The sequence below is a fragment of the Mauremys reevesii genome, linkage group 8, assembly GCF_016161935.1.
Source record: "Mauremys reevesii isolate NIE-2019 linkage group 8, ASM1616193v1, whole genome shotgun sequence".
Lineage (NCBI taxonomy): Eukaryota > Metazoa > Chordata > Testudines > Geoemydidae > Mauremys > Mauremys reevesii.
In genome coordinates, this window is record NC_052630.1 from 67,741,706 (window position 1) to 67,756,264 (window position 14,559).

The 14,559-nt window shown below is 43.4% G+C and overlaps 1 protein-coding gene across 1 annotated transcript in view; it reads left to right on the forward strand.

Annotated features, from left to right (window-relative positions):
- Positions 1 to 2,388: 2,388 nt before the first annotated feature.
- VAV3 (vav guanine nucleotide exchange factor 3) overlaps positions 2,389 to 14,559 on the forward strand; it is a 236,388-nt gene continuing 224,217 nt past the window's right edge. Inside the window, exon 1 of the mRNA XM_039484962.1 lies at positions 2,389 to 2,758. Coding sequence (XP_039340896.1) covers positions 2,555 to 2,758 — 204 coding nt within the window. The 5' untranslated portion in view covers positions 2,389 to 2,554. The remainder of the gene's footprint in view (positions 2,759 to 14,559) is intronic.

A 14,559-nucleotide genomic window follows, 5' to 3' on the forward strand; every position in this document is an offset into this window, starting at 1 on the left:
ATGTTTGTGCCATAGAAATTTAAAAGCCGTTCACCATCATCAGTTTGGATGCCATCCACTGCTGTTCCTATGATTCTTCCCAACCAGTAGAGTCGTTGCTGGTTTGTGCATTGAAGTCACCTATCATCAACTTGATGTCATGGTTAGGCATGTCATCCAATATTTGCTGCACCTGCACATAGAATGTGTCCTTTTCACTGTTACCTGATGCATTTGTTGGTGCATATACTTGGATTATTGTACACTTGACATATTTTGTTTGCTGCCTGACTACTATTATTCCGTTGTTCATTGGCTTCCAAGACAGCAAGGTCTTTGCTATATTATCTAGCATAATTCCTACAATTTTTTCATGCATTCATCCTTGTGACTATAAGATTGTAGCACCATCCAACACCATCTTGCCACTCCCTGCTCATCTTGTCTCACTGACACCAAGTATGTTCAGATAGTATTTTTTTTATTTTTCTTATAACCTGTGCCTGCTTTCCCCTATTATACAAAGTATGTGCATTCCATATGCCTACTCTTGTTACAGATTTGATCATCAAGATTTGATGTCTCGAAATCTCAGTCTCCTTTTTAATTTCACTGAGATCTATCATACCTGGGTTTTGAGCTCCATCTGTATCTACTGTCCTCAAGTTTTGGTTTAACTGACCTATTTCTGTGGCAATAAGGTTTTACGTGAGTGGGTTGCAAATCCAACTGCAGAATCCTCCTTTTATCCGGCCTTGGGAAAGGCACTGTTGTTAATAGTGGTAGAGTTAATAAATCATTACCAGTAATAATGACTGAGAGTCAAATGCTGCTCTCAAGTGCACCTGAGCACCCCACTCTCTTCAAATATGCTCTCAGTTACACCTGTGCAATCCCACTATCTTTAATGTGATTTCAAAGGTAGAGTTTGAACCTACTTGCTCTTGGGGCTTTGAGTCATTCAGGGGCATTCCCATTTGTTTTTTGGTAGGAGATACAGCACCAGTCAGTTATGCAATATGGTGAGGTAACTACAGACCCCATCTGATAAACCTGCACTTATTTGTGTAACTCCTATGATGCCAGTGTAGCTCCTTCCGTAAGTAACACCACTCACGAAAGCACTGCACATTTGTATAAATGTGAAAAGAATTTTATGATTAGCAAAATACAGAAGTCTCTTGTTGTTAAGTTATAGCTTTTAAAAACTGTATTGTCAGGGAAAAACATTTTAACTGGTCTATAAGTTATTAAAAAGGTTGGGTGAAGTATTCTGATCTCAAGAACCAACAGGAGTCAAGATTTTGCCAGAAAGGACATTTGAAAACTGCAGGTGGCATTGGGTTATCTCATATAATCCTGCTGGTGTTTATAACCAAATTAAGATGCTGGAAGAATTTCTGATCCCCTAGATACTGAAGGAAAAATATAGTTTTTTTTCATTTTATACTAGTGCTTCTTAAAAAGTTTTGTAGTTACAAAACAAGTATATCATTTTAATTAACAGAAACATACTGTTTGCGTCATCTAGTTTGTCTCTTCTGTGAGGAAATAAAAGGTACCTTCACAGAAATCCAGAGGAGTAGTAGAGAAGTAGATCTAGAGGGTACTGTGAACTCTGATGGATATTAGTACTGTTTCTCATAAGAACTTATTCATAATTCTTGTTCGTTTTATAGTTAATAATATTTTGGTTGACTGCAACAGTTTAATTTGAATGTTTTATACTCAGATTACCTGTATGTTGGTTGGGAGGTATTACATTGATGAAAACTGGATGCTTGGCAACCCTAGCTTGCTGCCGCACTCCCTGGCTTGAAGTGATTTCCATTATATACAGGATTTACAGTTTGGTTCAGTGAGACTCAGCACCCTCACTATTAAAACTGTTCCAGCACCACTGCGAGGGAGACTGCTGATCTGAATCAGGACTGCGGGAGCAGTACATTTCCGTGAAGTTAAAAGGTACATGGTAATTTTGAGGACCAATCTTCCATTACTGGGGTACCGCCCCACAGGGCCTGATCCTACATTCCTGGTGCTGCCCCCCTCAGCCAGCGCTCAGGGAAGAAGGCTGCGGGGTCCCTGCTGTCCCAGTCCACTGATTCAAGCTGCTCAATGTGCAGGCTTGTAGAAGTTACAGGAAAGTGGCTGCATCAGGATAAACCTGATCATAACGAGCTCCCCTCTCTCAACGGAGCTGGAGGAGCGTTTGTCCTTTTGCATGGCAGGGGCTTCCAGCTACAGGAGAAGGCCCTGCACGGGAAGGAGAGGCCCCGGGACCATCAACTCCGCAGGCAGCCCCGCAGCCCCGGCCCCTCCGCCGAGCGTGCACCACTCGCCCAGGGACAATGCGCGCGCACCTGTCCCGAGCCCATCCTCTAGTCTGCGCAGAGGGGGAGGGGGAAGCTCGCACGCAGCCTCTCCAGGCGCCGCCGCCCGGCAGCTGCTGCCGCTCGCGCTCTGCAAAGGGCTGGGGCGGACAGACGAGCCGGAGCGGAGCACTGCGGCAGCGGGGAGCCCCGCGGGCTTCCCTGCCTCTCTGGGTTTGGGGACCGGGCGCTTGCAGCCCGGCATGGAGCCCTGGAAGCAGTGCGCCCAGTGGCTGATCCACTGCAAGGTGCTGCCGCCCAACCACCGAGTGACCTGGCCCACGGCTCAGGTGTTCGACCTGGCGCAGACCCTCCGCGATGGGGTCCTGCTCTGCCAGCTGCTCAACAACCTGCGCGGCCAATCCATCAACCTGAAGGAAATCAACCTCAGGCCTCAGATGTCCCAGGTAAGGGCGCCGCTCCGCAAGGGCTCCTGCTGACCCCAGCTCGCATCCCCCATTAATCAGCTGCTTAATTTCTTTGTGCAAATGCGGAGATGCTCTAAGTAGCCTGCTCGTGTTTTGCTTTCACTTACCCGGTAGCATTTAACTCTGTAAAGTGTTGGAGGAGGGAATGCGCGCGAGGTGAAAGATGCTGTAGGGAGTTAAACCCTAGTGTATGGAGGGGCACATGCCCACCCTCCATGCCCCCTACCGTAGTCACAGCACGTTTTATGAGAAGTACTCAAGCTACTCTGTGTTTACAGTAGCTATTGTGAAGTAAGGAGGTATTGAAATGCCTTCTATTTTTTTTAAAAAAGCAACAAATAACCCTCCTAAAACCATACAAAACACAACCCCTCCCCAACATATTTCTATTTTGTTTTGTTGTCAAGTTCTGTCCCGATGAGTAGGTCAGCAATTTTAAAATGAACTGTGTCATGTAGAATGAGGAATCTAGGAATTTGAATTACCATTCTGTATAATTACAATAGCTAGGGGGAAAAAAACTCCCAAGAAGACTAACTTGACATAAATCTGCTGCAGCCCTCTGAAGGTTTCTGGGCATGTGATCTAATCACATGCTGGTGTTTTTAGTGTTTCCCCAACCATTCCTCAAAAGACAGACAAAAAAATATAACAAAACCTGTGTGTGAGATTGTTAGGCATCTGATCTTCATGGAGATCAAAGTTAAAGCTCAGGGTGCCTCTCAGTCAGTCCTGTGTGCCTGTGTCTTGAATTACATGTTGTACTGGGGACCTCAGAACAGAGGGGCTCCTTCTCGATCTCAAGCTGTGATACCCTAAGCACATGATTTCAGCTTCGACTGTAAATTTCATGCTTTTTGTCAGATAAAATTGGACCTAATGTTACTTCTTTCACTCCCCTCCCCACTGGTGTTTTTGAATTTCCTTTTTGTTTATTTTTGAGAGGCCCCCATCCTATAAGGCACCTGATGCAGATGGGGAGCTCCTTTGAAGTCACTGGGGTTTTGCACAGGTGTCTTTTCTCGTGGAACAATTTACAAAGATCAGGGGTCCAGTCACTGACCCTGCAAAAAAGCACATGCTTAATTTTAAGCATGTGAGTAGTCATATGGAGTTTAATATGCAGAAGGTTAATTAGATGGATAAGCTTTTGCAACATCAAGGCCTTGTTTTGTATCCTTCTCCTTCTTGAGTTGTATGAATTATAGTGTTAATCCTTATTTATGGAGCGGTAATAACCATAGTTAAGCTACCTTCCCAGTATAAGCCTGATTTTTAGTACACTTTGCTTTTCCCTCTAATCTTCCTGAATCTTTACATCCTGCACCTCAACCCTGGTAGATTTTATCTGAGAAATTTGTTTTTTTAATTTTTAAACAATTAAAAACTGAGCAGTTATAAAGTTATGGTGTTTGGAACTGCAAATACTTGTCCTTCAGATCTGAAAAATTTCCTAATGATTTTTTTGTGTCTTGTCCCAAAAGGACTTAGAATTTCTGAAATTGGGCCTGACCCTGCAAATGACTCTACTTGGGTGGACTCTGTGCTCCTGTGGAGACTCATGCAGAACTGGGGTTGCACTTTGTTGGCTTTGCTGAAGACAAGTTCCTCTTAGTCTTATAGGGGGCGATAAAGAGCACTGTTCAAACTAATAATATGAAAAATGTATGTAATACAAACAATTTCTAATTAACTGACTTTTTGTTTCTGGTTTTGCTGGATTGACCTGGATAAACAGGTACATAGGGGCATGGATTGGAAGTGAGAGCATGGCAGGAATTGTGGTGAGTTAGGAGTCTGGGAAGAGAGATGGAGAGCATGAAGAGTAAACAGAGGATGATGGTAGGTCTGAGGACTGAGAGGTACCTGGTGAGGTAGCGTGATGCCATGTTTCCTGTTTTTGAAGGGAAGGGGTAGTGGTGAGGATGTGAGTCCATGGAGCGGTAGGCAGGATGGTGGCATTCATAAAGCAGAGAGCAGGGCTCCTCAAGGGCATGGAAGTTGCAAAGGACAGGGAAAGCACAGGGGATGTGCGCAGGGGACTGGAGGAGGCATGAGAGGGTTACAGGAACGGCGTGGGGTGTAGTTGTAACTTGTTGTTTTGACCCTGGCATATATTTTTGGAATTTTAGGGTAGCAAGTTAAGGCTGGTTGATTAAGAGTGATGAAGGATTATATGTCTGTGGAGAATTGGTTGGATCTCTTCATTGTTCATTTCCAGACATTCTTGTGTTTTGTTTTTTAAAGAGAGGCTGAATTTTTGGTATGAATATATATGTTAGGCCATACCTGAATCGTGAGTTAATTTGGAAACCCAGAGAAGACCTATTTGTTTAAGAAAAAATTGCTGGAACAGTATAAACACTCAAGGATTATATTATGCCTGCTATTTTTTTGGATAACTAGACACTTTGCTGCAACTATATTACAGTCATTAATGCCCGGGATTCTGGCTGTCAGCTGCCTGGGGCTGATGGTGGGAGCCCTGCCATGTGCGGGGCTGACAGCGGGACCCAGGGCTCCTGCTGTCAGCCCTGCACTGTCAGCACTGCCTGGCTGACAAAAAGAATGCCAGTCTTTAATATAGTGATGTAAAATATTAACATTATATTAAAATATTATGAGAAGAGATTCTGAGTACAAGTGATCTGCTTCTAATCTCACTTGATACGCACTAGTAACTTCACTGATGTATACGGAAGTTAAGTTGATGTCTGCTGAAGCGAGAATAGACTTTAACATTTTGCAACAGAATACCAGAAGGACCTAATAATATGTAACATTTTACTTTTTTTATTGAAGCTCATTTTAGATTAGTGGGAATGCAATATTACTACCCAGGCTTAGGAGCCTCTCTTATTTCATGTGTTATTAAAAATAGATGCCTGTACACTTAATGTAAATTGGACTATGCTCGCTTGACATATTTAGTCTACAACCACTGGTTGGTGTCAGTTATTTTCTTTCTTTTTATTATACCATTCTCATCTTGGCAAATGCATTTACTGCAAAATATTCTGTAAAAGCCAATAATGCATTATAAAAAAAAAATCAAGAATAAATTGCAACCCGTCAAAATAAAAACTACACCAGCAGCATATTAGATGCAAATGTTACGACAGACATTCTAAAATACTTATACTATTCAGATTTTGAAGATTTATATGACGTTGTACAGAAGAGGTGGTATTCTGTACCTTTTGTTAAATGACGTAGAGATGGTAGAGGACATGAATTTTAAGTGGAGCAAATTCAGACGAAATTCTCTTATAGCACACATTTAGTAACAGTATAAGCTAAGTAGGATTTGTTAGAGTGGAACAGAGCACTAGTTCATCTACTCTGGCATTCAGCTTCTGGCAGTGACAGTCTTTGGCCTGGTCTACACTAAGGGAGGGGGGGTCGAACTAAGGTACGCAAGTTCAGCTACGCAAATAGCGTAGCTGAACTCGAACTACCTTAGTTTGAAATACTCACCCGTCCAGACGCCGCGGGATTGAAGTCCGTGGCTCCCCCGTCGACTCCGCCACTGCCGTTCGCGGTGGTGGAGTTCCGGAGTCGACGGGCGGGCGTTCGGAGTTCGATATATCGCGTCTAGATTAGACGCGATATATCGAACTCCGAGAAGTTGAACGCTAGCCGCCGACCCGGACGGTAAGTATAGACGTACCCTTTGAGGGAAGAATTCTCCTTCTTCCTCCAAATCCTGGTTCTCTAACTCACGATACAGTATATGTATCCCTGCATGTAGAATGTGTGTGGATGATTCCTTGCTGATCCTTGTAGGTAATCTGTTTTGTGTCCTAATGCATAAAGTCTGGTTTTTATTACTTCCATCGCTTGCAAAACTATAAATTATTTACAGATCAACTGTTGGATATAGCTTCATATAATATTCACATTTCATTATTGATAAAAATATGTAAATATATTCTACTGGGTTAATGAACTAGAAAGGCTTCTTCATAATAACCCACAATATTTTCTGGGTCAGTAACTAATTGGAATCAGCAATGGCTCAGAATTAATACTACTTGTCTAGACCAATGCTAGTTGATTTTACTTCTGATCAATTAAAACGGTAGTAGTTTGATGCTTATTTTTAACAGACAAAAGCAAAATACTTTCCTGCATTCTTTTTCAAAGAGAGCTTTCTGGAGAAAGCTACAATGTGTAATGTATGTATGTGTTTAAAAAAGCACGATCATTTGAGGATTATTCAGATTCATACCTATTTGGTGAATATTCTCTGTAAATATGAGCCTTCAAATATGATTTAAAATGTTACTTTGATTATTTATAATATATTCTTGAAATGAAACTTTGATATCTGTATATTATATATTTGTATAATGTCAGAGATGTAGTAAATGCTTCATAGACAGGTAAGAAGGCTGAGTCTGTGGCCCCAAAAACTTACAGTCCAAGGTCCTGATCTGGCAAGCAGCTTTGTGCAAATGAACACTTGCAACTGCTTCAAGCCCACTGACTTGAACCTGGCTCTTGCAGGTACAGGGGCTTGTCTTTGTGGATCAAAACCTTAAGAGCCAAATCTTGATCCCAGTAAAGACCTTGCTAATTTATGCTAGGTGCTAAGTGCCTCTGCAAAGTGAAGACAAGCCTCTTCTCCCATTGATTTCCATGAAAGAAGTCAATCAGACCTTTGCAGGAGGCACTTTCCACATTAGAAAATCATCCCCTGAAAGTTTCAGAAATTATTATAACCTTGGATATGTTTAAAAATGTATTTAGGTCGGCAGTGCATAAATAGAAAATGAAGGGCCTAATCTTGTGAGTTGCTGAGCATTCTAAAAGGGTACTGAGCATCAACTCCCATTGTAGCTTAAGTGAGCTGAAGGTGCTTGGAACGTCTTGGGGAGATACTTTTATGATTGGGCTGTACATTTGCAGTGTTTTCAGAAATAGTTACACTTGTCAGTAGTCTAATAAATTCTCTGCATTATGTAATATCTGCATTGTAGAATCTCACAGTGCTTTGTAAACACTAGTTAATTCACCTGTTCCTGTGATGTAGCCAATGGTATGTTATCCCCATGGGCACAGAGAGGGAAAGTGCCAGTGGTAGACTGGGAATTAGAACTTGAGAGGTCCTGGCTCCCAGATGCATACACAGACCACTAGTGCATATTGCTTTGTAAGCCAAGATGCCTGTGGTAATATTTTGCCTCTATTGTTTGACCCTTATGTGGCTCTTTATGGTTATGCATGTGTCTTTTGTGGAGTCAAACTGGTATTTTCCTGTTCAGTTTTGTCAACTCTCATGGATTTGGTCCCTGCTACAAGCAGAGTTATGATGATGTGAAGAATTCTGGTCATCAAACAATTTTTGGGAAACAAAACCGTAGAGCAAGACACTGGCCTCATAAAATGCCCTGTAGTCTAGTGAGAGGTGCATTAAACTGCAAGCCCAGATAGCATGAGTTCTACTCCCAGCTTTTCCTCTGACTGCTGTTGACATTTCTGTGTCCTTCACATCACTTATTGTGAACCAAGGTTTCATGCCTTGGGGGGTAGCTATCATTCACCAAATTCAGAGAGAAGGTAAGTGATAGCTTGCATTGCAGGCAGAGCTGGGAATAGACCCCAGGCCTCTAATATTACAGAGTCAAGTCGTCTCCATTTGCCACATAATGCTTTCAGAAGGAGCACAGCAAATTAGATCTTTCTGTAACCCACATTAATACAGTGTGGCTCTGTGCCACCCTTTAGCAGCTAGACAACATATAGAGATTTATGACTTTGTTCCCATGGTAAGAGAACTTGTTCTTTAGATGAAATGGTAGAGACTCTGGTTTTTACATCCAAAGCTCCTGGGTTCAGTCCCCACAGATGACTCAAATAGGGTGTTGTTACGTTTGGCTATGATGTCTGTAACCACTAGACCATAATCCGCTGTCAGTGCAAGAAATAGAAACCAAGCATCCTGCTGCCCAAGCATTCCACTGTTGTGTCACAAACACGTGTGTGACCCACTGGCAAGATGTGTGTGGTCTCTCCCTGTGTGGGCTGGGCTACATAGAAGATAGCAGCATGTTGTTCTCTACCACCCACCGCCTTACTCAAGTTACTCCTATAACTAAAGTGGAAGTTGTTTTGTGCTGTGGATCTGAAGGTTATGGATTCAAACCAGCGCCGGTGCAACCATTTAGGTGACCTAGGCGGTCGCATAGGGCTCTAGGATTTGGGGGGCGGCATTTTCTTTGGCAGCAACCACGGCGGCCGGATCTTTGGCCACCCCGGTCACCGCCGGCATTTAGGCGGAGGGAGCTGGAGCAGGGGAGTGCAGGGATGGCCGCCTGCAGCAAGTAAGGGGGGGGGGCGGCACGCAGGGGAACTCCTTGCCCCAGCCCACCTCTGCCCCGCCTCCTCCCCGAGCATGCCGTGGCTGCTTCACTTCTCCCACCTCCCAGGCTTGTGGCACCTAAGCTGATTGGTGTTGCAAGCCTGGGAGGCGGGAGAAGTGAAGCAGCGACGGCGTGCTCAGGGAGGAGGTGGAGCAGGGGTGAGCTGGGGCGGTGAGGTGCATTAGGGCGGAGGGTCGGGGATGGGGAGCTGCCACGGGGGGGCACCTCAGGGCGGAAGGGGGGAGCTGCTGCGGGGGGGGGCACCTCAGAGCGGGGGTTCGGGGACGGGGAGGGCGCAAGGTGGAAGTTTCGCCTAGGGCACGAAACATCCTTGCACCGGCCCTGATTCAAACACCGCTGATGACACATGTCGAGGTCAAAAAACACACGTATATGTACAAGTCAGTGTAAGGACCCCTGGAGTCATTGTTTTGATGGTTTTATATCGCAAAGCATTGTATTTAGAAGCAAATTTGGTTATTGTGCAAATGTTTGTTTTACTGTTGCATTTTTATTATTTGTATTTGCTTACAGGGAGTTGTCCCTTTTAAGAATAGTGTTTGGCTGACTGACAGCAGCATGCGGGAGATTCTGTGTGTCTTGAGAGTGGAAGGCCCACTGTGATCAAGCTCTAAGAAGGCCAGAACTTGATTTAATAAACTTCTCTTTCCAGGAAGTCAGCCTCATATTTGAAGGACTAACGTTAGTGCTTATGAGGGACTGGAAGTCTTAGGGCATTGCTAATGGGCTACAGAGCCTTTTGCCTGTAGGGCACCAGTGTGAATTGTGCCCAGCTCAGCAGGGATTAAAAGTTGTTCCCATCAATGGATATTTAATAGCCCCTATGTGAGAGGAGTCTGACAGGTCCCAGTTCCAGCTCCTATGTCACAAATTCACCACTATGCTTTGCACTAGAGTCAGGGGCGGCTCTAGGCACCAGCGCGCCAAGCAGGCGCTTGGGGCGGCCGTTTCCCTGGGGGGCGGCATTTGGCTCCGGTGGAGCTCCCGCTGGCATGCCTGCGGCAGGTCCACCGGAGCCCGGGATGAGCGGACCTGCCGCAGGCATGACTGCGGCGGGTCCCGTCTTCCCGCGGCTCCGGTTGAGCTCCCGCAGGCATGACTGCGGCAGGTCCGCTCGTCCCGGGCTCCGGTGGACCTGCCGCAGGCATGCCAGCAGGAGCTCAACCGGAGCCGCGGGAAGAGGGGACCCGCCGCGGGACCGGGGAAGGGCGGCGCAGCGCTCCACGCTGCTTGGGGCAGCCCGATTTCTAGAGCCGCCCCTGACTAGAGTAGAAGCTCTTTGGGGCAGAGACTGTCCCTGCCATGTGTTTTCACGAAGACTAACAATGGGACCCGGTGAGGGTCCTGTAGCAGGGGCCAAAATCACATTACTCTAAGTTTGCAAGAATTGGCAACATCTGTTGTCATGCGCATACTGGGAAAGGGAGTTCAGAAGACAACAAAAACCACATTGAAGCTTTAAAAAGACTTTTTTTTGCCCATATGTATTTTTGGATTTGACTCATGCATTTTGAGCTTTGATGTTGGTAATAGTGCATACTTCGTGTGGTGTTGCACAGAACAAACAAAGCTGTCCCATTACAAGCATGCTCCTCATTGTAAAGCACTGAGCCTTCCTAGCAGCCAGAAAGGGGGCTAAGAAAGGGACTGTGTTAGTTTAATTACGGAAACCATTGATTGTATGATGCCTTAACATTGTGTTGCAAAAGTTTTCGCGAGATGTCGCATCAATACATGATGACCTTGAGTCATGAGGATTGCACAACACAAGATAATGTCGGAGTGTTGCATTGTAACTTTGTGGTAATTCCGTTTCATGACAAACTGCTTCCCCAAGGTTGGATTACACTGGTGTAAATAATAAAAATAGAAATGACCCATAACTGAAAGTTCTAATCATAATGTTTAATCTTAATTGTAACAGATATTCGATAAATTGTCATCAGAAATATGGGCCTTAAAACAAATTAGCTGTGCTGACCTGCATTAGACTATCTTTTTGCAACTTCTTTATCTGTGGCACTTGGTAAATTTCATTTTGAAATAGTTTTTGCAAGGAGTTCTGTTAACTTGTGAGAAATTGCTAAACAGGAAAGCGGCAAGTGATGTGCTGTTGGCATCGGAGTTCACTAACGGGGATGTTTATATAAATTATTTATTTAAAATAACCATTTCCTGTAATCATTCTTAAAACAATAAAATAAATTACGGTTTATTTTGTCTAAGTTTTATAAATTTTTACCCCTTATTTTGAAGGGAGTAGTTTTTTCATATGATCACCTAAAAATATGGAAGCACATTATTGTTGTCATTCTGACTCTGGGTTATCTTTGGGTGTAGAAATTAAGATTTAATGACAAACTCCTTCATGCTTGGGTGGCAATATGTCTGCCAAACTCCCTGTGCAAAGTGATGTGACTGTATCCCTTAAATCTTAGGAGGGGACCAAAGGATCTGAATTTTGAAAAAATATAAAATAATTTATAGTAGTTCTTGCTAATGTCCCCAGGAGCCAAGATTGTCTCAGCATTTTTATTCTAATCTCTTTTAAAATTTGATTTATCAAGGATTTTGAGCTGTGACGGAGAGTCTTACAAGATTGGGACTTGGCATACTAGTTATCAGCTCAGGAGAACAATTTTTTTTTTTTGTTAACAGGAGAAATCCTATTTGATGAACTAATTGGGGATTTAGGAATTTATAAAATCAAAAAGTTCATAAAATTTAACTTATCAGAATTACAATATTTATAGTGCATAAATTAATTTATTACTCATCCAATGACAGTGTACATAACTAACGGTAACTAATGTATACTGTGATGTTTCTTTGTTTGATAGAATTGCTTCTCTTCCCTGCTGCCAAATGGATCAGTCTTTTAAAAACTGAACTGCTACTTGAATATTGGCTGAAGGATTGAAGTCACATTCAGTGGCAGAAAAATGACTTTGGCAGTAGAAAAATGATTCAGATAACTGGTTGTTCATAAGATTGATGCTCATAAAATCGGGGTTCTATTGTGTTTTGCACTTGAGTTATTGAGTTATGAGAATGCTAAAAGGGTTATGTTTAGGTGTTAAAGATGCTTTTTTCTCTAACTATAAAAACATTTTGTTTAGCTAAAGTTGGGAAATGATTTACTGTTTGATATGAGGTGAGAGGAATAACATGAGAGAGAAACAACAACATGAATTAATTAATTTGTAATGTCTGTTGTTGAGCACAAGCAACAATATATGAGGGATAAGGTGTTTGTAATTCAGATAGCAGGCTGTCCCATTAAACATGGCCAATTAAACAAGTGAATATTTTGATTTGTTTTAGCCTCTGATCCTGCAAACATTTATGCACTTGTTTAATTTTATTTACATGCTTAGTCTCATTGAGTCCAAGTTAAATACGTGCATAAGTATTTGCAGAATTGGGGCCTTCATGAAATAAATTATGTAAATAAAAAAAATAGAGATTTCCTTGTAAAGAAAATGTAGCTGTAACCTGATCAATTTTGCTCAAAAAAAAAAAAAATACTCAGGAAGAGTAATAATCTGGCTCTTGGTTTGTAACTTTCGGACAAAATGACCAATTGCACTTATTATTCTAAGAAAGTATCAGAGGGGTAGCCGTGTTAGTCTGGATCTGTAAAAGCAGCAAAGAGTCCTGTGGCACCTTATAGACTAACAGACGTTTTGGAGCATGAGCTTTCGTGGGTGACATGCATCCGACGAAGTGGGCATTCACCCATGAAAGCTCATGCTCCAAAACTTCTGTTAGTCTATAAGGTGCCACAGGACTCTTTGCTGCTTATTCTAAGAAAGTGAAGGAAATAAAAATGGTCATCAGATCAGTTTCCAAATATCCTTTACTTGATTCCCTTGAAGAGAAAAAGGAATATGCACTCGTAACATTTTTTAGGATTATATTTACATGTTAACCACTTAATAAGTACTTAATGTAGCAGGGTTGTGTTGCAAAGCTCATCTCAGGTACTGCCCCATGCACCATGTTTAAAGTGCTGCATGTTCTATAGAATATCAGCACTAAATACAGGGCAGCCAAGAGGGGTGAGGTGCGGGGGCAAGTGGGGCAATTTGCCCTGAGTCCTGGAAGGGCCCTGCGAGCCCTGGCCTGGCGGCGGTCCAGGTCTTCGGCAGCATTTTGGTGGCAGGTGGCCCTTCAGTCGCTCCGGGTCTTCGGCATTTCGGCGGTGGGGGGCCCTTCAGTGCTGCTGAAGATGCAGAGTGACTGAAGGGCCCCCCGCTGCCAAAATGCCACCGAAGACCCGGACCGCCGCCGGGTGAGTACAAGAGTCGCAGCTCCCCGACTTTGCCCCAGGTCCCCTGAATCCTCTGGGCGGCCCTGACTAAGTATGCTGCCACTGGTCTCTCACAGAAGCTATAGTGGGTATCAGCAGCAAAGAGTTAAATTAAACATCCAAATAGGCTTGAGGAAACGTTCAGTTGGGGTGGCCTATGTTGTTTTCTGCTAGGTATACAGGAGAAACTGAGTTATCACCTGCTCTTGAGCTGATAGAGGGTGGGAGTGCTGTGGTGACAGCAGGCAGAGCAAATCCTTGTGAAAAGGAAAGAGTGAAAAGATGGTGGGGGACAGAGAAGAGAGGTAGCAGAAGTGGGAGGCAAGCAGTCAGAAGAAAAGAATGTGAACTAGAGAGGGACTAGGCAGGAAAAGAAGGGAGACAGATCAGAAGGGGCATCAGAAAGCAAGTGAGAGATTGGAAAGAAAAAAGGAAAATCATTTTTCATGCTAAGGAAAATCCATAGAGCCAGATCTTGGATGTTCCATGTTACTCTTTATGCAGTGATGGTGGCACGTCAAGAAAGCTTATGCTCAAATAAATTTGTTAGTCTCTAAGGTGCCACAAGTACTCCTGTTCTTTTTGTGGACTAACATGGCTGCAACTCTGAAACCCGCTATAGCCTGCTGACTGTATTCTAGGAGGTTAATTACCAGGGCAGTAGTATTTGACACCAGGAAAATCTACAGCTATATTGTCTGTGGATTTAAACATCAGAAGGATAAAGGATCTCATTTTTCTGGCTCCAATCTTTTCCTTTTACTGAAGGTCAAATTAAAAAACTGGCAAAGAGGAACTTAAGGGAGTAAAGAACCAAATGTGAAGGTAAAGACAGTAAGGTGACTGGTAGATGAGAAGGAAATATGTGGGTATTGGAAGGGGAAAGAAGGAGAAAAAGAGGGGTGTTTATGAAATATGGAACGTTGTCAGGTGATGTCAGCACAAGCTTGGTGGTAGGGTCAGAGTGAGTGGTAATGCTGGGAGATGATTAGGAGACCTGGTAATTATAAATTAAATTCCTGGAAACTGACAGAGCTTCATAATTGAGAGTAGGCTTGACTTGCAAGGGAATGAGGAGGGGA